This window comes from Sebastes fasciatus, chromosome 12 (genome assembly GCF_043250625.1).
Source record: "Sebastes fasciatus isolate fSebFas1 chromosome 12, fSebFas1.pri, whole genome shotgun sequence".
Taxonomy (NCBI): domain Eukaryota; kingdom Metazoa; phylum Chordata; class Actinopteri; order Perciformes; family Sebastidae; genus Sebastes; species Sebastes fasciatus.
The window spans coordinates 1,959,134-1,985,363 of NC_133806.1; the positions used below are offsets into that span (position 1 = coordinate 1,959,134).

Consider the following 26,230-nt stretch of genomic DNA (forward strand, 5'->3'; position numbering starts at 1 on the left):
TCATGTGTGCTGCTAGAAATATCAGCTAATCATACATTATTAAAAAAAAAAAGCACAAAGCTGATGAAATGTGAAGTTTATCATTCATAAATCCAACATGCTACGTCAGCCAGCGTTAACTTATGAAAAAGCTACAAATTAAGTGTCATTGTAATTGTCCTATTTGTTTGTATCATGTAGATTTTTTTTTTATCTATCGTTTTGCACAACTTAATAAAAAATAAAAAATAAAATAGAGAAAGGCTATGGGGGAAAAAAACCCTCATATATCCTGTAGCCTAATCAGACATAGATATTAGTGAACTGAGAGCAGTAGATGAGTCTGCTGACGTTGTCACTGTGAGCCTGTTAGCATGCTGATGACAGGATACAGCTCAAAGTGCTGCTGTGTTTAAGAGCAGATTCACAGAGCTACTAGCATCTAAGACTGTAGAGTCTGAGGGCCCTATCTTACAAGCGGTGCAAAGCGGCACAACTGTCATTGCTAGTTTCAGACCAACGCAGTTGTCATTCTCACACCCAGCGCCCACTTTGTGTAAGTAGGAAATGTACTTGCGCCCATCTGTGCACCAATGGGCATGTTGGTCTTAAAATGAGGTGTGGTCAGGTGCTTTGTTGGAGCATTGACGCAACTTGAGGCAGCAGAAAGCGATTGACCAACAAAAACCTGGTCTAAAGTCTGCCGCAGTATTTTCCTGTTATTAAAGGGTCCATTATTCAGATAGTAAGATATGTCTACAGGCAGGTTCACAACACGCGTACACTCTGCTTGTTACGCACACAGCAGCGCTCCTCCTCCTCAGTTAAACTGTGTCGGCGCTAGAACAATGTTTTTATTTATTTTAAGGAAAAAATAAATTCAGGCAGCAGGTGACAGTTCAGAATATAATAAAAAGAGGCTCTCAGGCATTCTGCAACCTGCAGCGCTCTCTCAGCGCTCCTCCGCTCACTGGCATCACCGCCGTGACCAGAGAGATCACGGTGCACACATGCCTCTGTGGCGTCTCCTCCCATCATCCCTCTGTGTGTGAATGTGTAGACGTAGGCTGCTGTTCCCTGTTTGAGGCTGATGGATCTACGCACTACCCACCTCCTCTCCGGCAGCGCCCGGCTACAAGTCCGTGCGTAATGCAGCCCACGGAGGATTCCGCTCAGCCGGTCTGAGTCTCCCCGTGGGTTGCATCGGACAGTAATACAGTTTTCATTATTTATCAATACATATTTCTCATTATTTGGCCTCGTGTTTATTATCATATAATGAATTTTGCCCCCCCCCCCCCCCGTGCCACCTGCACCGGTTAAAGAGGCTAACGGTGCGTTCGCTCATATGCAGTCAAATGGAGTTGTTGATAGGACAGAGGACTGAAGTACCACATACATCTGCTAGCGCACTTTCACTTTGCACGAGCAGATCCGTTTCCTCAGCAGAAAACGGCTCGCTTTTTCAATGTGCCAATGTGCAGACGCACCTGGCTTTTAAAGGGAATGGGAGATGGCACTGTGATTGGTTTGGTTCCTGTTACGCCCAAAACACATCTATTATTAATTAAGAGACTAAATACAACCCCTTTGTCCCTTATGCCTTACATTGCACCCAGATTATGCGCCGCTTAACTAGCAAAAGTGTAGCTGGACACGCCCTAAATGCACTTGCGCCATGCACTTTAGACCACACGCTATAGATGGTTTAAATATGGCCCTTAGTCTTGTTCAACAGTCACAACGGTCTCTGAAGGCAGGGATGTTGTCTTGCTGTTAACAAATGGTCATAAAACGTTTGTATGGGTCGTTTTGGAAGGCCTATTTTTTCATTTAATTAGGATAACTTGTTTGAATATTCATACCACACCAACATGAGGATCACCACACCCAGTGTGACCGTATGGACCAGCAACACGGGAGATCCCTTAAGTGAACACACACAGCTGCAGCGTCTTAATCCACCATTTCCACATGTCTACCGGCGCGACACTACAGGCCTCCGAGTCATGGAACTGGTAATTACTGTGCTGTGTAATCACATCACAACGGTGTAAGCAATTACTAGAAAGCAGAGAAATCAACATTCCTCACAAACATGGCTGGGCACATGCAGGAGACGGGTAGAATTGTCACAGCCATCTCTTCCGACTCGCGTCATGACTGTGTGGATGCACCTCTCTCCACCTCGTCCTCCTCCTCCACTCTTACACAACGAGCAAGCAGGCATCGCTCTGCCTCTCAAACCCACGTTAAAGCACCACGTCTCATACGGCCATGTGTATGTGTGAACCAGCAGTAGGTGTATGTTCTGTTGGAGGTGCACATTTAAATGTCAGTTGGATTTCATAACTGCAGCTGTGTGGTTCAGATGGGTATAATTTGACGGTGTTTGTGATGTGGGAATTGAACTCTTTTTTCCCCCCCTGTTGCTCTCATTGGAAGTCTCAAGATAAGCACCTGAAACACATCCCTATAAATATAAATATAAAATGTCAGGTGTGTTTTGGATCAGGCGCTGCATGTGTAGTCAGCATGTCAGGCACCACATTGGAACTTTTTACGCCTCCGCGACAGCTGTGGCCGGAGGCATTATGTTTTTGGGTTGTCCGCACATCCGTCCGACTGGTTGGCAGAGGCATACAACCGTGTTAAAGGTTCCCTGTGGAGGTTTCTTGTAAACAAGCACAGTTACGTTCATAGTATTTCTCACCTATATACATAATCGTATGTATCCTTGAGGCCTAACAAGGATGTTCATTCTTGACCTTCGGGAACAATATTTAGTGAAGGGAATCAAAGCTCAAAGGTCTACTTACTAATGAATAGGAGCTTTTAACGGCATCTCATGTTCTACATTCAGTGCATAGAGTTGACTCAGGCGAAAGAAGTGACCAACTACATTGTTTACATCAGCTTTCAGTCATCCTCCCTGCCTATTGCTGGCACACTCTTGTGTGTCATGGCCATCATCTGTCTATCAGAGGAACATCATATATTCTTTGTGTGATGTGCAGCTGATGAGACCTGCAATGTGTTAGAAAAAATTCCTTCATTCTTTTATCTATTAGTCTCATCACTCTAAGGCCCGAGACACACAGGGAATATCAGCAGCGCGTGGCGGCTGCGTTACCTGTTGTTTTTTATTTCGGCGTCCATGTTAACAGGTTAGAGCAGACACACTGCCCGCGTGAGTCACGCACGTTTCAGCTGCGTCTCTTTTAGATAGCTGGGATCAGATTAGACAATGCTTTCATAGTTTTAAATGATCACTGTCTTCCACTGACTTGGCTTCAGTCTTTCACAAATCGTTGGATGTGCATCATGTGTGATTGGTAAAGGAAGTGCCACAGACATACTTCACTGGCATCACCAACAATCAATGTCTCATAATCCGGGTTTCTCTGAAAGGCGGCGAAGCCGCAACCTTTCATGGTGTGAAGGTGAGCAGCATACACATGTGTGAAGGGTGTATCACACCAAAAAAGTGGGATTGATTTCATCACTTCTCCACTTTGTACCACATGCTCCATGTCTGTTAGATTGGAGAATTACTGAGTCGATATCAAGTAGTCTGAACTTGGCATTAACAGTTGTCTGTCTCACATGTTTCTGACATAATAAATGTTCCCAATATAGCTGTCTACACAGGAGGAGTAACGATTCATGCTTCAAATTTGTAACCACAACCCACAGCCCATTGTTTAGGCTGTGCTCATGCATGTATGTACCAGCATTGGCCAAGTTACTTTAAACAATTGAATCAATTATGTAAGTTTACTACTGTATTTAGTTACTCATTACATTACTTTTGTTACTCAGCACTCCTTTGAAGGAGCCTTTAACCAGCTCTAAACCTCTGTACCCACATGTCACATACACCAGCAGCTAGCTGGCAGCTAACAAGACACAGCATGAAAATAAGACAACTGGACTCATCAGGAGGTGCATTTCTTCCGGTAGAGGCTAAAGCTGCCAGTGTTCTTCATCAGAACTGCTTGTCGGATGGTTGAATTGCCTCGGCAACCCCGTCCCCCACACCTTTCAGATGTCTGATTGGGGGAGCTGTGGCCAACCTTTTCTGTAACTTTCCAAAAATCCCAAATTCACACCCACTTCACGCCGTGATTGGCCAGCGATGTGGAGGTGAGGAGCCAGGGTTTGAACTCTCAGCTCTTTTTTTCATTTTTTTTAAAACTATTTCTGGCGCTGAAATCCTTCCAAGGACGGACTCTTCTGAAAACGTGCACTGTGTCCCTATATTTAACGATTAGCACATCTCCTTCTGCAATACATTCTCACTCACAACTCATCAAATACCGACGCTTGGTCAGTGGCCTTACACATCAAACTATGACACTCTAGTTACCCCTCCAGCATCACTTTTCTATGTGTCAATTTACGCTTACATAACGTTACGTAACATTATGTTACTTCACAATAAGTCAACGTTGACTTTTGGTTTCACACAAGACTAGGGATGTCAAAGTTAACGCGATAATAACGCTTTAATGCAAATTTGTTTTATCGTCACTAATTACTTTTAACGCATTAACACAACTTGCAATTTTTAGGTTGTAGCGGACTCAGCGGGATGGTTAATGGTAAATGGACTTGCATTTATATTGCGCTTTCTAGTCATCTGACCACTCAAAGCGCTTTACACTATTCACCCATTCACACACACATTCATACACTGATGGCAGAGGCTGCTAAGGTGCCAACCTGCCCATCAGGATGTAATCTAAATACTCATTCACACACCAATGGCTATGTCTTCGGGAACAATTTGGGGTGTCTTGCTCAAGGACACATCGACATGTGACCGGAGCAGCGAGAATCGAACCACCGACCTACCGATTGGTGGACAACCTGCTCTACCCTCTGAGCCACAGAGTGAAGAAACTGGTATCTTATGAAACTAGAAAACCTAAGGAATCCATTGGTACCAACCATGTCATACTACCTTGTCAGGAAGGCTAAATAACGCTCCAAACTTGCGCCAAATGTTGGCAAGGAAAAACTGGCATGTCCATTTTCAAAGGGGTCCCTTGACCTCTGATCTCCAGATGTGTGAATGTAAATGGGTTCTATGGGTACCCACGAGTCTCCCCTTTACAGACATGCCCACTTTATGATAATCACATGCAGTTTGGGGCAAGTCATAGTCAAGTCAGCACACTGACACACTGACAGCTGTTGTTGCCTGTTGGGCTGCAGTTATGCTATTTTTGATGCTAAATGCAGTACCTGTGAGGGTTTCTGGACAATATTTGTCCCACTCCCATGTTGATAGGAGTATTAAATACTTGACAAATCTCCCTGGAAGATACATTTTGAACATTTGAAAAAATGTGGGATTAATTCGCGATTCATTGCGATCGGACAATCATGCGATCAATGGCGATTAAATATTTAAATCGATTGACAGCCCTACACAGGAAAAGCACGGCTCTCCTCGGTTAATGTCCTGTGTTTGTTTGACCCATCCATCGCCCCTGACCGCCACCCGCCACAGCTAAATCTGTCAGTCTTTATACTACGTAACCTGACTTCCTCCTTTACTTCCGCCATTAACTAATGTCACGTAGAGCGTCACAGTTTGATGCGTCGGGCCGCTGACCAACCTGCTGTATTTGAAGAGTTGGGAGTGAGAACAGTTTGTCCCCTTCTATATGACATCAATTATCATTCAGAACAGCTTTACGCACCTTTGCTTTCCAACGAGGTCGGACAACACGTCATACAACCCCCTCTTCACACCTCCAGACCAAGTGACAAGCTAACACAGACCAGTCCACTAAACGCACAAAGATGGAACTAATGTCAACCCTCCATCAAACTGCCAGTAAGTGCCTAACCTCAGACTGGTAACTACAGTGATTGTGTACTGGGCTGTGAGCTCACATCAGTACAGCGGTTGAACACATCCTGTGTAGACACCGATGGAGGACTGACAAAGCGGCTGATGTGCTGCCTTCACTGTGTGGTCAGTGTACACAAGGTGACATCATACAGCACCGGTGTATTTTGGACTTCAGTGCGTCAGTGCTGAGTTTTACAAATGTTCTGCATTGTCATCTGAGCTAGCGGCGGGTCAGCAGTGTATGAAGCAACTCCAGTTTGGTGATTTAATCCTTATCAGAGCCCGGTATACGAAAAAAATAATAATCCTGTAAAGCCCCTCAAACTATGATTGCAGTCAGAGAAGAGCACCCCCCACCACCTCCACCACCACCAGTACTAAGTCTCCCCACACCCACCTCCCTCCACCCTTCACACCTCCCCTTGCAGCCAGCTGCTCCCAGACTCCTCAGTTCTCCTTCACCGGGGCCAGCCAGACCTCAAAGGAATACCAAACACCACGCAGGCAGGAGAAACATACAACAGAGGTGACTGATTGAAATTCACAGTGTGAGCAATTCCAATCTTTTGCATGCTGTTTCTGGCCGCCTGGCTCTGGAGCTGGTTGTGGGGGAAGAGTGTGACTAGCAGATGTATCACTGTGCAGCTATACTGCAGAGGTCTTCTCGGGGGTCCTCAGTAGTGGGCGAGCTCTGATTGTTTGGTATCAGCGTATCAGTGGTGGGCAGGGCTTCCACTGACTCATGGATGATCCATCAGGGCTCATCAGCACTGAAGCACAGCTCACATTGTATTTTTAGACTGCAAGTTTTAAAGGATCCCCTTTACTCGCCTTTACTTCTTCTACCTGTCAAATGAATACAGTTTACCATCTGTTACAGAAAGTTCCTGTTGATTGAGTCACTTAAAAGTCACTCTTTAAAAAAATCCTTCAAATCTGTTCAGGGAGTAGAGTTTGACCTCATTCCTCAGCTGACAACTGCTCCTTTTTAATTGAATTTCCAAAGTTAAAGGAAACGATGATGATAATGACGGTAAGCCCATTGGTCAGTCTGTCATAGCCTATATATATACACTCACCGGCCACTTTATTAGGTACACCTTGCTAGTACCGGGTGGTCTTCTGCTGCTGTAGCCCATCTGCTTCAAGGTTGGACGAGTTGTGCGTTCAGAGATGGTATTCTGCATACCTTGGTTGTAACGAGTGGTTATTTGAGTTACTGTTGCCTTTCTATCATCTCGAACCACTCTGCCCATTCTCCTCTGACCTCTGACATCAACAAGGCATTTCCGTCCACACAACTGCCGCTCACTGGATATGTTCTCTTGTTGGGACCATTCTCTGTAAACCCTAGAGATGGTTGTGCGTGAAAATCCCAGTAGATCAGCAGTTTAATACTCAGACCAGCCCGTCTGGCACCAACAACCATGCCACGTTCAAAGTCACTTAAATCCCCTTTCTTCCCCATTCTGATGCTCGGTTTGAACTCCAGCAAGTCGTCTTCACCACGTCTAGATGACGTAATGCATCGAGTTGCTGCCATGTGATTGGCTGATTAGCTATTTGTGTTAACAAGCAATTGAACAGGTGTGCCTAATAAAGTGGCCGTTGAGTGTATATAGTATATATATACATATTCTAGGGCTGGGATGATTCACCTATCTCCCGTTTCGATACTGTCATGATACTTGGGTGCCGATTCGATGTATTGCGATTTAATATTAAGATTTATTGTGATTTTTGTTAACTTAATACTAGACCATGGGAAAAAGTTGAATCATACACCTTTACCTTGGAAGAATCTCTAAATTGATAAAGTAGAAATGTTTTGATTTTCAGCATGTATGTAGTCAGAGATGTCCTGAAGTCAAATATATCAGTCATTGTCAGGATTTCTTTTTTCTTTTTCCAGCAACCCAAAAATCAAAGAATGAAGACATTTCCCTCACAGATTAGTGTTGAGTATTATTTATGTATTTTCTTGGACATGTAATGTTTTATACCTCTGGTGAATATAATCCAATCAATCTTATTTCCAAGATGTATTTTGTATACAGGACCCGCTCCCTGTGTAGTTATAAACGGCTCATTCTAACAAAAACACAACAATTCTTATTATCTGGTGATTATACACTAAAGAAAATTATTATTAGAATTAATATTATATTATATTTCTGCCAATAGATCCCCCTAATTGTTACGCACTGATCCTTTAATGTAGGCTACATTAAAATATTAATGGACGAAAACTATAAAATAAATAGGCTATATGAAGACATTACTTTATGTAAACTATCGGTAGACGCTTGAATTTACTGATGTTCCTTAAACGTGTCATATGCAGGCTACAGCTACTGTCCAGCAACTTCACATTGCAGCCTGTACCAACATATCACTTCTGTTTCAGAATCAAAGAATACATTTATTAATCAGAGCATTTACATGAGAATGTAGCACTGTATCAGAGCGCTAAATATTGTTTGAGTTCATGAACAATTCTCTGTCGAAACCAGCAGAGAGAGGCTCGTAGAAACAGCTGTTCCAGCAGGCAGCTGCTAGCAGGACTTGTGTATATCTGTTTCCACAGTAACGTAAGATGGCTCTGTATTATATATTCATATATGTGCAGATCCAGCTTTAGCCAGCGCTACAGTTATTTTTACTCACAGCTACAGTATTTCGTACATGCACAGATACTTTCTGTGGTGACTGTGATTTGTATCGTATTGTGCTTGTTTGTTCATGATTGTTGTCATAAAGATTTTTTTACGTGCTTTTCAATTATATATCATAGTAGCCCGGGATCATTTTTCATGAGCAGTTCAAAGTCATTTCGTTTGTTTACCAAATATCAAAATGTGCATGTAGGGGGGCCCAGAAAGTACTGTATAGTCTGCCTAGTGTCATGCATCCATTTAATTTGGCTCTGGGTGTAGACTTTGAAAGATGGGGGCATTTACCAGGCAGGGGGGCTGTAATGGAATCTCGGCCTCTGCTGCACAGATTTGAATCGTTCTCATCATTTCGAATGCCCCTTTAAGTTGTTTGCGACAACCAGATCAAGGCAACTTATTCATCACTGATTGGTGAGTGGGATTCTGTCACTGGCGAGGGCAACGACATGAATGTCATTTAGTAGATTGTTTGACACATTAAATGTGTTCCTAAAATGAAACTCTCCATATGTTTCACATTGTGCTTCACAGCTGCACATTCACACTGAGTTTTATTTGTCATTCCTCCAGATTCCTCTAATGCAGAGTGCCAACCCTCACAGTCTGCACTCTGCTGTGTAATTTTGGTGGGTAACATGATGGAGCATTAGCTTCTCGTCTGTTATGAAGACATGCAATGCATCATCGTTTAGCTCGACAGCTAAAACGATGACGCATCTGAGGTTCGGGCTGAGGTTTAGCACTTGTTAATCTTTCTCTGTGTGTGTGTGTGTGTGTGTGTGTGTGTGTGTGTGTGCGCGTGTGTGTGTGCACCCATATTCTCACTGAGACTGTCTGTGAACAGAATGCATTCCTAATCATAAAGCATATACAGTATGTACTGTAATGGCAGATCAGTAGGCAAATCAATAGCGCAGCATGTAGTATGTCAACACAGTCGCACGGCAATTAGTGAAATAGTCCCAAAATTGAATCAATTTGATTCATGTTCATAGACAGTACTCAGCACGATTTTCAACAACATATGACTTGTGCATTTTCCTACAAATGTCCAGTAACACGTTACGCACCAGTCAATTTTTCGCACCAGTCTTTTCAAAATAAATCTTCTTTAGGAAGGCTTTGGAAAAGAATGACTAGGCTTAGGCAACAAAACTACTTAGTCACTACTTAGTCTCAACCTCGTCCGGCGTTTGCCACTCTCTATACTTCCCGGGTCACAATTATGTAGGTTACATAGAAATTGATTTTGTGCTGACTTTCATTAAACAAATGGGAAATTTACACGAATCAATACATTACATTCTGTGACTATTTCACAAACTGCTGTGTGACTGGACTGAGAATGTAGCCCAAGATAAGTCAGCCATGTAAGTAAAAGGGAACTGGATTATAGACTGTACCGCTATACAATACTCTATTTATGTCATCATACTAACTGATCTCAAGCATATAGAGATTTACAGCGGCGATATAATACAGCATTCTGGCTATGTAAAGCCTTAAATCCTGATTAGATTATAAGTGTAAAACTCCTTCACATCGAAGACACTATTTCTGTCTGTTATGACTTTGGCCAGGGAGACACACTGGCTGCAATCCAATTTAATTATTTCCTTACAGTAAATTTTTATTTCTAGCAGCAAAATTAACTTCTACCCCGTCTACTTCCCCGACGCCTCAACTCTCTTTTAACCCTGCTCTGCACAGATATGACGGAAATGGTATCTTCCCATCGTGACACTTTGGCTTTTTTCACAACAGACACAGAATTATAGTTACATGCCCCCTTCTAGCCCCGGTGCACTATGGTCCGTCCGCTCCTCCTGCCACCAGCTTACACGCAGATCAATATTTGAGTAGGGTATGCAGCAGCAGAGGTGTGTTTGTGTAGCTGCCTATCTCTGTGGGGCAGCCCGTTATAGTGTCAAGTCTGGCGGATGGGAGTTGGCCTTTGGGGGAAGCGAGGCTGCTGATGGGGGGGGGGAGTTTGTAAGCCCAGGATGACCTGACAGCATAGATATTTAATAACTGTCTTAACCCGGACTTCCAGCGGACGTGCTGCAGAGTTATGAATATGGCTTCAACCTTTCACCCTGGCGAAGCTTCCCAGTAAAAACATGAAGGAACAGAGAGGATTTGGCCGTGTTACACCGTCCATCTCCATCACACAGCTGTTAATACTCAGTCACTCTGCTGGTCAAATGGATTCTCAACCATACGGAGCAGCCTGGCTCGGAAAGTCATGCAAGGGTTAGGTAAAGCTGCAAATATGATTAAAAAAAGTTATTTTTATAAAACGGTCACTATATCCTGACAGTAGTGCATGAGACAGGTAATCTAAAAATTGGTGCCTCTGTTTCCTCCGGAGTCCTCCGGTGCTCCTAATGGCTTCTGCAGGATTTTTTATCTATTTATTTGCACATGCATAAAACTGCACAAAATAAAAAAAACAAGAAATGTGCCAGGAGAGGTCAAGAAACCACCGCCGGCTTATACAAAGGAGCTCCCCACAACCCCAAGATCTAAACTAACATCATTTCAAAAACAACAACAAGCACAAAATGTGCAGAAAAACCAAACAGTGGAAAACAATCCAATAAAAACAATGAAATACAAAAAACAGTAGAGAAAAAAAGAAAATATGTCTTAAAATATCAAAAGATAATTAGACATCATGAATTAAATGTGATGATAATTTCCTTTTAAAATGTTCTCAGGATAACGAGCTCTTGATAACGTGTATTTTGGTGTTCCATATTTGCACACCACGATATCTGAGGGAGTACTGGCCATGTTCTGTTTTGTAAAAAGGCAGGTGAAGATGATTAACTTGTCTAGTATTATGGGAATGAATTCACAGACCGGAGGAAAACAACCAATCAGAGCCGAGCTGGAGCCCTACCGTCTCTGAGCCGGCTGTCAATCACTCGCGAAAACCGATCAAACGGTCAAACTAGGCAGCGCTGATCCAATATGAATGAATACTCAGTTACTGTAATGCCTATTTCTCTCCTCAAATGTTTTCAGAATCATCTTGTAGTGTACTGTTTAGCTGTAAAATGAGAATGTTTGTGACCCGGCAGCCATGTTGAGATCAGTTGAGGAAATACCAAGAAGCCCCGCCCACCAGCCGGAACAAACGTTTTGGTGTTTGTTGGCCTTGACTTGAAAATGGTTACTCTGGAGTATAATGTATGAAAATATCACTACAGTATTGCTTCAAAATATCAGCTCTTGGCAACTTCTGTGTAAAAGTATTGGCATATTTGCAAGTGCTGTTTAATTTGAAGTAATTCAGTAATTACTCTCTCTGTCTCTGTCTCTGTGTCTTTCTCTCCCCCCCCCCCCCCCCCCCAGACACTCCATGCAGCAGCAAACCAACAAAGTCATCACCAGCACAAGCCAACTCATCAAACAGCTCTCTGATATAATCAGTGGCTCTTCACGGGTATTTAATGCTCCTCTTCCTCCTTCACTGTCATTTTGAAGAATAAACAGTGGGTTAAACAACATTTGAGGCTGATCTTGTGTTTTTTTTGCACAGCAAGACCGTCTGCACCTGACCAGACTAAAGACTGAACTCTCAGAGTCTGTGCAGCGCTATGGGGATCTGCAGAAGGTATTATCCACGTATAGAATATATCTCCATTTGAAATTGATTAGTGCGGTCAATCTTAAATACTCCTTATTGCACATACAGGCAAAACTAAAGACCCTTGTTGACCCTGCCTCTTCATTTGCTCCCCTTTCAGAAAATTGCCGAGCGTTCAAGGGCCTTGCTCCCTCCAGCACAGAAAGACAAGAAGAAGGTGAGCTGATGAAAATCTGCCCTTTTGTTTCACTGTCATTCATAAAAGAGCAGGAGGATGAGGTAGCATTTTTCTGCTCCATTGCATCCTCACCAGGGCTCCTTTGAAGCTCTGTCTCATCCACTCTGTTATATTACAGTGGACTTCATTCATCACATGAAACTCTTAATGCGTTTGTTTTCATCAGAATCTTAATTTGTTACTAGCAAGAGTTAATTTTCACTGCGTAGCCCTGAGAAAGCTAAGAGATAGACATTTTTTACAAATGTACAAATTGAATGACTTTTAAGTTAACGCGTTAACGCAATTTTTTTTAATTTCTTTAATATATTAATGCAATCGATCTTTCGATCAAGGGTAAATAGCGCTCCCAACTTGCGCAAAATTTTGGCGAGGACACATAAACTGCAGTCTCAGTTACATTTGGAAGGGAACCTATTTTATCGCAGATTACATTTGTTTGTGGCGAATCCCAAATATCTCTGTATGTCAAGTGACGCAGTACAAAGAGTGACGCAAAGAGGGTAGTATAAGCCAATCGAGCGACCTCTAATGAAAGTCCAGTACTGATGGTGGGCGGGTGGGTCCAACAAACACAGGACTTTCCCCCCAGGAAACCACTGTTCCGTGTCCCATGTGAAACGTCTCATTTTAAGCCAAACCATAAAGTTATTTTTTACTTAACTTAACCCAGTAGATTTGTTGCCTGAACCTAACTAAGTATTGTGTTTTGTTTTGTTTTGTTTTGTTTCAATTTACAACTCTTTAAAACTGCCACAAAATATGTTTCCCTCTAAACATAATTGAGAATGCAGTTGTATGGTAATGTGATATTGATGGAGATTGACCATAATGTTCGGTACCTGTGGGGTAACAGTGTTGATCAGTGCAAATAACTCCACATTTATTTAACAAATAAGTGCTTGTTTTCTGAAGAAGATGCAGTGTGTTGAGCTCTCTTGGCCACTGTACTGATAACGTTCAAAACTAAACATGAAAACTGTTTCTTTGACCCCCTTACCATTCCGCCCTCTATTTTAGAGGGGTAGGGGTGGGAGACAGGGGATATTCAGGGGGAGATAAATAGTCAACAGTAGCTGTCACATAGAAGTGGTGTACAATTCCAATTCATGGAATTCAAGACTGTTTAGGGACCACAGTATGCAGAAATATTCAAACACACCATTTTAGAATAGGCAAAGATAGACAAAAATAACACATGTATACTGCATACAAACAACTGCATGTGATTATCATAAAGTGTGCATGTCTGTAAAGGGGAGACTCTTTGGTACCCATAGAACCCATTTACATTCACATGTCTTGAGATGCAGCTACACTTCCTGATTTTGTTAAGCTGCCCAATGTCCTCCCAGTTAACCGTTGATTATTTCAAACTCAACTGTGTCAAGGAGCCAATTTACATCGAGTCCCTTCTAGCTCATGTCTCAGACATATTTTTGATCCAATCTCAAATAAGCTGAGTGAAAATTCATTCAAGAAGCATTTGAGATGGATTGATGGAAATCAGGCTACACTAGAATTAGCCATCACATTTAACGGGGGGGAAATGGCTGCAGTGATTTCAACGCATACGATCATGCAGAAGACGGAACATTTTGTTTTAGCATTTATCTGACCTCTGATCCCTTCAGCCACTGAATGATCTGTGTGGGTGAGAGAGCAGTGAGAGCCTGTGAGGAAAGATAAATAATGATTTAGCCACATGTTTGCATTAGTTTCTGAACAGTTGTTTGGTATCTCCTAAACTGTTATTGTTGTATCTAAACCGCTTACGTGCAGAAGTGTAACTGTGTTCATGACAGCTCAACACAATTCAACACAACGGACAAAACACCAGCAAATGTTTTTCACCAGTTTGACAGCACATGCACAGCATTTAGAAAAACACGCTGCAAAATGTAAACAGATGCTGAAACACACAGAACAAACAGACAACCCAACCAAACACAGAAAACACAATGCTAAATAAAAAAAAGAAAAAAACATCTTTCATGATTTGGCCCAAACCTAAATATAGTCTGGGACTTATAAACAGTCATTTGTTATTTTACACTTTACTTTTTATACTGATGAAATGTGTTTATCAGTGAGCTTTAGAGGTGTTGGCATGGCCCTTTGGACAGAGCCAGGAAAGCTCTTTCCCACTGTTTCCAGTCTTTATGCTAAGCTAAGCTAGCCAGTTGCTGACTGTAGCTTCATATTTAGTATTCAGACTAGGGCTGTCAATCAATTAAAATATATAATTGCGAATAATCACACATTTTTTTATCTGTTCAAAATGTACCATAAAGGGAGATTTCAAGTATTTTATACTGTTACCAACATGGGAGTGGACAAATATGCTTCTTTATGTATGTATATATTAATTACTGGAATTCAATTAACAATACAAATATAGTCCTCTACTCTAGCTTTAAAACTGAACCTAACAGAGGTTGCGCTACAATCTCTGGAAGATCGATTGCGTTAATGCTTAAAGAAATTAGTGGCGTTAAAACAAATTTGCGTTAATGTGTTATTATCACGTTAACTTTGACAGCCCTAGAACAGACATCAGAGTGGTATCAATCTTTTACATCTTACTCAAGGCAAGAACAGACTTATTTCCTAAAATGCCAAACCTTTCTTTCACGTTGATAATAGCTGTATCAAGTACAATTACCTGTATCACAAAGGAGAAAGTTCTGAGTTCAGTTCAGCACAGACAGCACCTCAGCAGTACTTCAGTGGGACGGAGGTTTGAACTCTTTTGACTGAAGGACCCATCTTGAACACCACCTTGCTGCTGAACTTAATGGAAGATCATTTACAGCTTCAACTGGTTGGACAGTGACAATTGTGTGAAGGACCATTTTGCCACAAAGAGCCTTTAAGAATCCATCTTTTTTTTACAGAAGGGAGAGTCGTATGTGTTAAGGTTTTATGTCCCTCTGAAGGCATATTATCAAGGTCTTTTATACTGCTAGCGTTAGAGGAAAAGGGCTTTGGGGGGCGGTGAGCTGGATGGAACGTTATATAAATGTGACTACCCTCAATGCATAGCAGCGAGTTCACTAATCAGTGAGTACATTGTGGAAGAACAAGTGTCAGCAGTGGCAGTAGGAGTCTGTATTTCCTGCTGTAGATAATAAGTGGACAGCTTTTTCAGTTCATGGATAGCAAATGGTGGGAGGCGTCCTGACGTTTGAAATTCAGACAAACATTTTGCACATCAATGCAAATGTTATTGAGTGCTTTCCACCCACATCTATAAATTCACGTCAGCGGGGTCGACTGGAATCGACAGCGGGAAACTCGAGAAACTGTGTGAACTTTTTAGCAGCGTGTGAACTTGTGCAATAAGGTGTCAGAATGATTGTCTTGAGAGTCTTTCCCATCTGTGTGATGTACTAATATATTCTAGAGCGATTGCTGTGGGTATGTGTGTGTGGAGGAGTGAGCACGATGTTGCAGAGTTTGTTGAGGAGTGGTGAGTCAGATCGTGGCCAGTAGACAGAGCTGTGACTCAGCCCGGGTTGGTCCTTGTGCTCTGAACCACACTGACCCTTCTACCATGAATTAGCTGTGCAGTCAGCCACACAAAGGTGGAACATATTAGCAATGCAAAGAAAAAGTCAACCAGGCCATTCTCCGACTATCGGCTTCTTCCTATTCCTCTACTTTTGTAACAAGTGCATAAGTGCAGACTGTCGAGATTTTGATGGATAAACAGCCTCAGCTAACCTCCTACATTTCTCTGCACTAAGCTAACATGCACTGTTCAAATATCAGTAACTGGGTGGACCAGATGGACATTCAGCTTCATTGAAATGTCAGTTTCTTTAATTCCAAAAATAAACATGGTTTGATTTGATCTTTCAATTCTGTTAAACACAAGCTCAGCACTGAAATACGATGGAGTCTTTCTGTCTGTGCTGTGGTGGCTACACATGTCACACTTTGACAAGAAATGGAAAGAAAGAAGAGCACTGGTTGCCTTCATGGAACAGATATTGGTCATTGTGGTTCTCTGTGGACTTGGAGGTATGGAGTCCCTACCTTGATGACGGTTGAACTTTCCTCAACATGCTGCCATAGCTCGACAGGTGAACACGACAACCGCAGATCCGGGGAAATGATGCAGAAGTGTGCCCTGAATTTTTTACCAAACATAACCAAGTAGTTGTGTTACGATTTTGTTTTGTTTTGTTTCAATTTCAAAGTAATTTTAAGCCAAACCGTGACGTTTTTTTTACTAAACCTAACAAAGAACGTATTTTGTATGGGAGCGTTATTTTGTAGGAGACAGGGTTGCAGAGCAGTATAGCTGCTCGCTGTCAAAAAGCACCTTACTGTTATTGCTGTACCTACTAGTACCATTGTAACCACAGTAGTATCTAATCTAATCTAATGTCGTTGTTTTGTGTCTGTGTGTGTGCTACAGAGTCCTCAGACCCCGTCCACTGAGCAGCTGGAGGAGGGTCCACTGTTTGGAGATACAATGGCAGTGCCCGAGGCAGAGGCAATGGCTTTCCTGTCTGAGATCAGCGAGGAGGACGTGGAGGTGCTTCGCCAAAGAGAGGAGGCCCTAATGCAGATCGAAGTAAGAACACTTGATATCCTTTCAGCTTTGTACAAGTACCTTCATACATTTCATGTCGTATGAACAACTGAATTCATCGTACACAGAGATCACACAGTTGACCAAGTACAACCACTAACTAGAACATCTCCAGTGTGCTGTTGGGTCACCAATGAGGGGCTTCACAGGAGCAGCTGGGGATTAGCAGCCTTGCTTCAGGGCATCTTGTCTGTAATTGCGCCACACTCCTAACCGTAAAGGCCTTAACAGTTCAGTACAGGTTGTGCTTGACTCAGGTTATAATGACCATGACGAGGGACAATGGGCCCCTAGGCACGGACACTTTAATGCCCTCCCCTTCATACATAGCAGCAGCCCTCCTGTATTGCATCTTTTTTCAGGTTGATTCTAACTGTGAAGTGCTGCAGTCTATACATGCTGGAGATAAAGATAGGTTGTCTAGCTCCTTTCCAACAATCACTGCCGCAGCAGATCCTCTCCACCAGTATGTACACAGTAATACACATTGCTATAGACATTGTAGGAAACCATGAAAGAGGATCTGTGATGCTGGTTTTATGTTACTTAAAGGGACTCTGTAAGAATCAGAAATTGCTTCTTAACAGTGACACCTGTGGCTGTTCAGTCAACATCCGATGGAACAGTAGAAACACCGTAGTTTTGGTTTCCTGGGCCAGAGTTGATAACGTTACTCACTCCGGAGTTAACCCCCCCCGTCACTCCACTCAGCAGCAGGAGACAAGACACGGGGAAACCTCTGTTGGTCTGGAGGAGCTGCAGCATTTATTTCTGCACAAACTGAAACCATCACTGAACATTCACTTGATATTTTCAAAGCTAAACTAACTCTCTTCTGCTCCGCTGCTCGCTCGTTCTCTCACACACTCGCTGCCGCTCTCTCTCTCTCTTGCTTCACCACTCAGTTTTACCCTCCGACGTCGGTCACATTTTGCAAGACGGGCTTCACTAGATATAACTTCGTTTTTTTTGTGCTTTTGTGGAGTTTGTGTTGGAGTCTGAGTTGTGGTGGGGGCGGGTTGTTTGTTGGCGTATGATGACGTCACACCCGTTGGATTGTCCTGGATAAACCGGCCCCATTCCTCACATTAAACGCAGTCTACAGGCTACAGGTTAGGTTAGGTTACAGCCCGCGCACACATTGGCAATAAAAAAATTAATTAAAACACATTAATACATGTAAAAACGTACATACAATCCCTTTAAAGCAGAGCTCATCTAAATTACCTTACAGATTTTAATGTAGGCTTATATAGCCGTAGTATGTATTTTGTAGATTTATTGTGTGGGAAAAAATGCATAATATATATATAATTAATAAAAAAATACTGTGTCAGACTAGGATCATGAATCAGGAGAAAATCTGAGATCTGTCTTTCCAACTAGAAATGTTAGAATTTGAGTCTGGTCATTTTCTACACTTTTCTTACTGTCCAGAAAACCCAGAAAACAATTACAGACATTTGTGAATGCTCCATTGTTGTACAAAAAAATATTAAAAACACATCAATGAGCCCACACTGTTGGACTGGGTGACATGTTCCTTCATTACCATGAACACACACACACTGTAGTTTATTCTGATTCAATCTCACATACACCGTCCTGCTGCCGGAAATACTCACAAGAGCACCGAATGTGGATTAATCCGCTGCTGAAAATAGTCCTCAAGTGCAGCCTCAGCTCACTACAGTTACTGTAGAGTCATGTTGTTAAAACCTACAGTGACCAGCTGTTTTAGGGGAATTACTTACTTAATAAAAACATAAACCATACAGTATATTTGTGAGCTGTTGTTAAATGGTAATGTCTTCAGTAGGAACCAATGGGCTTGAGAGCAACAGACAGTCCACTCGTGTATTCCCAGCCAGCTTACGAACTCCAAACCAGCAACCTTGTGATTATAAGCCTGTTTACTGATATTCTCTAAGGGCCCCATTTACTAAGCTGCTTTCACCTTATGTCAGATGAGAAATGAGAACCTGTGTTTTCATGTGCATGGCCTACAGTCTCATGCACTACAAATAACAAGCCCTGGCCATTTACCTTTCAAACATTCAGGTATCCGAAATAGAAAACACCTGAATTTAAAACACACTCTCCAAAAAATACAGAAGCAAAAAAAAAAGGAAAAACAAACTAGGTATTTGTTTTCTTCAAATATTGCCTCCCAGGAGGCCAGCACATGCCAAGTTAGTAACTAGAAACTCAGTCAGGCTGTGTCTTCTTCTCCCACCTCCGAAAGCTTATTAGTATTTTGTCACAGTACCAACGCTGCTGCAGGATATTGAATGCTACCCAATTACTAAGGTGCTTATATAGACTTGTTTGTTCCTTTACCTGGGTAAAGTGTGTATGGAATCATAATGTTTCCAGACTTAACTTTTGAAGCCAGCATGAAAGACCACATCATTCTGTTAAATACTGTAAAATCATTTCTAAAATATCTCTGATTTGAGACAGATGGAATTTCAGATTTCTGATGGGGTCAGCCCTGCTGTATGACTGGGAGTGATGAGGTCACAGCCTAGATGCCCAACATTAATCCCTCCAGCCATCCATTAGCTGTAACCGCTAATCAAAGTCACGCACCTTGGCGGAGGTCTGCGCTCTCCGAGTGCCATTCTTGTTTATATCTGCTTCGGCACAGTTGTAGTGGAGGAGTTCCTGAATGAATCCAGTGACATCTCTGTGCATGGCATCATTGATATAATGGTGTTATCCACTGTCTAATCTAGAGAACATTATAGGTGAGGATTAAAATGTAATTTTTTCCTTTGGTTCATCACAATTTACTCAGACATAGTAACAGTCACGATGTTACTGACACTGAAGATGAATCCTCTGAGGTCTTACCTATCCATAGAGACCACGATTATGCATAAATACCTGCTAGTTGTGGAGCTATTCTTAATTTATTTTGGGTATGTCTGTTTAGGCGAACCACACCTTCCAGCACACTAGGGCTGAAGAGGTTAAACCCAACCATGGTATTTTTCTTAAACCTGACTAAGTGGTTTTGCCGCCGCCTGCTGGTACTGCACCTTTATACACGTATAATATTCATGCTTCAGCGACGCAAAACGTGACACTGACACGCTATCTTCTAGTGGACAGGTGGATAATTCCACACTTTGGAGTGATTCACACTCCCATTCAAACCTATGTCTTTGGACTGTGGGAGGAAGCCGGAGGACCCGGAGAAAACCCACACTGACATGCAGTCGCCAGAATTTTTTTTTGTCATTGGACGTTTCTGCAAACCGTGGAAACATTGAATGTTGATGTTTCTGAACCAAAACTGCGTGTCATAAATACGTTTCATATCAGCTTTGTATCACGCTTGCAGAAACGCACAATGCCACGTGGTTAACAATCAGTTGTGAAACAATCGGTTAGGTTGAGGAAACAAAACTGCTTGGTTAAGGTTAAAAAAAAAAGATCATGGTTTGTGTTCAGATAATAACATAACAAGGTGACGTAACAAGGTGATGCAACAACGCGACGCAACATCGTAACCCGTGTAAATAACAACCGCTATTAGTGAACTTTCTTACGTAACGTTACGTAACAAGGATAAATGTTAAACTTTTTGTTTCACACCGGACAAGTTTAAAAAAAAGATCATGGTATGTGTTCAAATAATAACGCAACAAGGTGACGTAACAAGGTGACGTAACCCGTGGAAATAACAACCGCTATTAGTGAACTTTCTTATGTAACGTTACGTAACAAGCATAAATGTTAAACTTTTGGTTTCACACGGGACACAAACAGCGGTCTCCTGGGTGAAGATCTCCCGGTTGCCTGTTTGTTTGACCTGAACCCAGAACCCTTTTGCTTTTGCGGCGACATGCTAACTGACTGTCAAACATTAATGCTGTACATATTAGCTGATGGAACTGATTTTTTTTTAACACATATATACAGTATATAATGTATATAACAGCTTCTAAGTTGATATAGAGACTTCTTAGCAAACAGTTGCTTATTGAAACAGCCAGCCGTTACAGAGCAGCATTATTATTCATCTGGAGTCGTGTTTGTGTCCATGGGATGAATACAAGTTCAATATTCACTGTTTTCAGACTCCACCGACTCCTGAGGGAAATGTCTGTCTCTTTAGCTGCTAAATGCTCCACTATGTTCACCAGCTAGTCTCTAACTGTGTCTGTCTGCTGTTTGCTGCTGAGCAGGAAGTGTAAAAGTGGGATTTTAGAGCTTCTTCTCCGAAAGCAGCTGTCTGCTGTGGCTGAAGAGACGCTATGAGAGCGCTGAGAGTCACAACAGTAAAGTTGTGGGCCGGACAGCTATGATGAGCAATGAGCTGAAACTCTCTTTAAAGTTCTGTAAAGACGAGCGAACTGCAGATTCAGTCCTTCTGTAGGTTCATGACTACAAGCGACCCCTTTCAGTTCACATTGATTCCACATTGTCATTTGTCCTTGTTAAAAATATCCATTATTGCTCCTTTAAAGCTATGGACATTATGTTATGGGTTGGTATATTTCATTTGGTATCATTTCTGTATTTTTGGTATAGAATGATACTCATTTTTCCACCTTTTTTTCTGAAATTATTTTGAGATTGATTTTCCCCTTCTTTTCGTTTGTTCCCTTCCCTATCTCACCACGTTTTCCCCTTTTATCACTATTATTGTATGAAACTAAAGACCATGGTTATTGTTTAGTACAGCAAAAGCATGCAGTGAATTGAAGCATAAGACAGTATATTAACATTTAACTGAAACCACAACCTTCTATTACCTAAACCTAACCACACACAGGATGCAAACCCTGGTCTCTGGAGTCAAAGTCCTGCACGTTGTACGCCCACCATCCATCCAGACCACCTCCATATGACTCATGTGTGGAACATGAATGCACAAAAAAATAACGTTGGCAGGGAACATGATCCAGGCAGCGATTACGGTTCACTACAAAATGTAATTGAGAAAAAAAAGTCAGTATTATAATAACGTAAGTGATTCCAGGTGTAATGAGAGAGGCAGATGTTGCCGTCTAAAGTGTCACGTGAGACAGAAGCTTGTGCTTCAAGTATTGACTTCCAGTCTGTGTGTGTGATTGTTAGACCTGTTGACATGAGTTGGTGTTTTTATCTTTATTATCTAGTACGGCTTAAATCACCATTAATCACACATTTTTTATCTGTTCATAATGTACCTTAATGTAATGTACCTTAAAGGGAAATTTATGAAGTATTCTTATCAACATGGGAGTGGGCAAATATGCTTCTTCATGTATGTATATATTTATTATTGTAAATCAATTAACAACACAAATCAATGACAGATATTGTCCAGAAACCCTCACAGGTACTGCATTTAGCATAAAACAATATGCTCCAATCATAACATGGCAAACTGCAGCCCAACAGACAACAGCTGTCAGTGTGTCAGTGTGCTGACTTGACTATGACTTGCCCCAAACTGCATGTGATTATCATAAAGTGGGCATGTCTGTAAAGGGGAGACTCGTGGGTACCCATAGAACCCATTTACATTCACACATCTGGAGGTCAGAGGTCAAGGGACCCCTTTGGAAATGGCCATGACAGTTTTTCCTCGCCAAAGTTAAGCGTAAATTTGGAGCGTTATTTAGCCTCTTTCACAACAAGCTAGTCTGACATGGTTGGTACCATGATACCAGTATCTTCACACTAGCTTTAACACTGAGCCCGCTACAACCTAAAAATTGGCTTCAATGCGTTAAAGAAATTAGTGATTTGTGTTAACACGTTATTATTACATTACCATTGACAGCCCTATTATGTAGCCATGATGATACATGGGTTTAAACATTTGTACTTCAACAAAGCAGTGGGTCTTCATTTCAGTGGGTAGATTTGATGTGTATGGTCCGACAGCACTCCGGAGGTCTGGGCTTTATTGATCATGCTTCTCTGCTTGTGCAAAATCTACTGATGAAACCTTTGAAGGCATATTGTAAAGCTTCGTCAGCCATCTCAGAACCATACGGCTGAATCAAAGCAGATAGAAGCCAGACACACGGTGCTGCAGTCTGCTTTTAAAAGGACACGCCTATAACGTGGCAGTCCGGCTTTTTTGCTATCCAGAGGTTTGAAGACTAATGATAATGTTTTAGGAGCACTTTACAGCATAATGAAGATGTATCTCTGTGCCCAGTTGGAGCTGTCTGAACTTCATCAACGTCTCAAAAAAGGGCTAATCCCACCGCTGGAGCTGAATAGGAGAGGGGAGAAAAAAAAGGAAGAGCATCAATCTCTCCCGGCAGAGTGACACAGAGTGAAAGAGCCGCGGCAGGAATGACAGCTTCATTTCAGCGCTGCCGCCGAGATGGGCCAGTCAGATGTTTGGTGTTCAGACAGGGTCGTCTGGCCGGCGCTTTAGTCACAGCAGCATGGATAAATGTCATAGTCAGCGCTCAGGCAGGTGCTGAGGGGCTTGACGTTGTTCCTTTGGGGAGAGTGATAGTATCTGACAATGTGCTTTTTCACCTCCATACCAGCCTCGCTTCTTGCCATCCATGCATCCCCCCTCCATTCCTTCATACCACTATATCAGCAGTGTTTGCTGTTGGTCCCGACACACCTCACTTTTCTTCACCGCTCTCCTCCCAGAGGACCAAGAGAGCCAAGTGTCTGTCATCGTTATCAGTCCCCGTCTCTCTGGAAAAGCTCTGATGTGTTTGGAGGTTAATTTAGCCTTCCTCAGAGACGGGGATGTATGTGTGAACTCTGCCAAGGCGTCCTGGCTGCAGCTGGTCAGTCATGGTGACTGGAAGTAACTAAGGCAAAAACTTAAGGTTAAATAAAATCAACACACGGGACATGAACAGCGGTCTCCTAGTAGCGGTCCGTACCTCCCACCCGCCCGGTGTGGACTTTCTCGCTCTTTATACAACGTCAGTTGTCTCTGCTGTACTCTGCTCCTCTGCCTGCCTTCACGCACACACCGCGCTCCTTCTCACTCTTTCGCTCCACCTCTCACGTGCATGCTGCTCACTCCACACTGCAGAAGAGTTAGTTTAGCTCTGAGAATATCTAGTGAATGTTCAGTGGACGTTTGTGCAGAAATAACTGCTGCAGCTCCTCCAGACCAACAGAGGTTTCCCGTGTCTTGTGAAGTGACGGGGCTCTACAGAGAGAAACGTTATTGTCTCCGACCAAAACTCCGGTGTCTCCCCTGTTCCCTCCGGCCGCGGTCGGGAGGCTGAGGCAGGAAAAGCCAACACTAGGATCAGCATTGATTCATGGAGAGACCTTCGTCTGGTCAGCTAACATTACTGCCAAGCAGCTGAAATATAGAGTGATATTGTGCTTTTAGCTGACGTGTGTCTCCTCACTGTGTTGAGCGATGCTCCTTCATGTCTATGTAGAGCGAGCACAAGCGCCAGCAACAGGACGCTGACTTTCGTTGACTTAACGGCCACAGGTGAAGCTGTTAACAAGACATTTCTGAATCTTACAAACAGTCTCTGTTTTATATATAACATATAATATATCTAATATGGCTCTGGAGGGGCTCATAGCCGTCCAGGGAGTCACCCTGTTTGTAATTGAATTTGTGGACATAGTAACGTTATATATATATATATATATATATATATATATATTATATTACTCCACATGTTCTGACATGAAATATTCAGAATATTAGTATCCAGCCTCTGCAGCACTTTCTGCACATCCCGATCGCCCCTTAGACTGTCACCTCCCAGCTGCACTTTATATGCTCTGGCACAGGAGATCATTTCATCAAAAAGGAATTCATAAAAAAAAAAGGCATAACAGAGGACAGCTTTCAAGGGGAATCTGAATACAACACCTGGCCCGGTAGAAAGAGGGGAAAAAAAAGGCCCACAGCAAAGCGTGTCTGTCCTACCAATGTGTCCTCGGGACAATCCATCCACAGCGTTTACCCTTGAGTGAAGACAGGTATAGTGGGAAACACCGCCAGATAAATCATCCCAGTAGACAAACACTACAACTTTTACACCCCTCAGCAGAAAGGATCGGAGAGAAAGTGGTTTATTAGCAAAAGCATGTGTTATTAACCCCGGCAATCACGGCCATATTGATTCTCCTCTATTTACACACTGAAGCTAATAGCATGATGGCAGATCACGTACTGCTAGCTGGCTCCCTCTAGATAATGAGAATATCAGCCTTCTGTGAAATCCAAACTCTGATATTCAACTCAAACTTAATTATCCACTAAAGCGTACTAACACAGGCTTCAGGTTCCTCCTAACGAGTGACACTGTTCACACTGTACACTTTCTCTTACAGTTAGTAAGACACAGACGAGAAGATAATCAGCACAGCAGGTTAAATTAACGTATTTCTAATATTTCTAACGGTAATAAAATATCCAGCTAACAAGCTCTGACACTTTGCTGAGATGTAATTGAAGTAGAGGTAAATGTATTGGTGTAAATTTCTGTTTAATGAAAGATAACTCAGTTCCAGGTTTTAATTCTCAAAATATTATATTTCACATGCAATGTCGAAGGATTGGGAGGACTGAGGTTTAATTACATTTTAATTAAAATATAATGAAGTGAATCATGATGTCAAAGAAAGGGACTTTTCACTTTTTTCTTTCTTTCTCTGCCACTACTAAATACACACAATCCACAATCACTGTATGACTATGATCATTCCATGACCTTAATCATGTTTTTATCATTGCAACCTCTAACCTTAATGAAGAAGTGATTGTAACCCAAACCACGGTGTTTCCCTACTATTAAAGATATTTTAGCCACCTAAAACAATCAATCAGTTTAAGTGTACGCTATATTTAGAATATTTTCCCAGCTTTGCCTCGCTGTCACACAACCCTTTCTGACAGGGAAATAAAGCAGTTATAGCGCTCTCTTCAAAGCCACCAGCTACATTCACAAAACCAGTATTTTGACCTCTCAGAACACGGGAGTTTCTGGTCTACCGCTGCATTGATCAGTTAGTTAGTTTGTGTTACTGTGTAACTTTCCAGCCCGTTCTCATTCTCAGGGCGTTAAAACACAGAGGCTTTGTCACGGCCGTCTGCGTTTGATAGCGCCGCACAAGGCACCCTTCAGCGGCGGTAAGAGAAACTCTGGGCTTTCCAATAACTACTAAAGGGAAACACTCAGAGAAAGTGCTGTGGTGACGTAGTTTAAGAGTGAAAGAGACACGCAGGGCGGGTAGGAGGGGAGCTGGATGGGTCCAACAAACACAAGGCTTTCATCCAGGAGACGTGTGTTACGTTTCACTTTACAATCAGCTG

General features: G+C 42.3%; 1 protein-coding gene across 2 annotated transcripts in view; it reads left to right on the top strand.

Annotated features, from left to right (window-relative positions):
- tsnare1 (T-SNARE Domain Containing 1) overlaps positions 1-26,230 on the top strand; it is a 151,976-nt gene that overhangs the window by 58,284 nt on the left and 67,462 nt on the right. For both annotated transcript variants that reach the window (XM_074652601.1, XM_074652600.1), the window contains exons 5-8: positions 11,881-11,971; positions 12,068-12,142; positions 12,276-12,332; positions 16,780-16,938. In XM_074652601.1, coding sequence (XP_074508702.1) covers positions 11,881-11,971; positions 12,068-12,142; positions 12,276-12,332; positions 16,780-16,938 — 382 coding nt within the window. The remainder of the gene's footprint in view (positions 1-11,880; positions 11,972-12,067; positions 12,143-12,275; positions 12,333-16,779; positions 16,939-26,230) is intronic.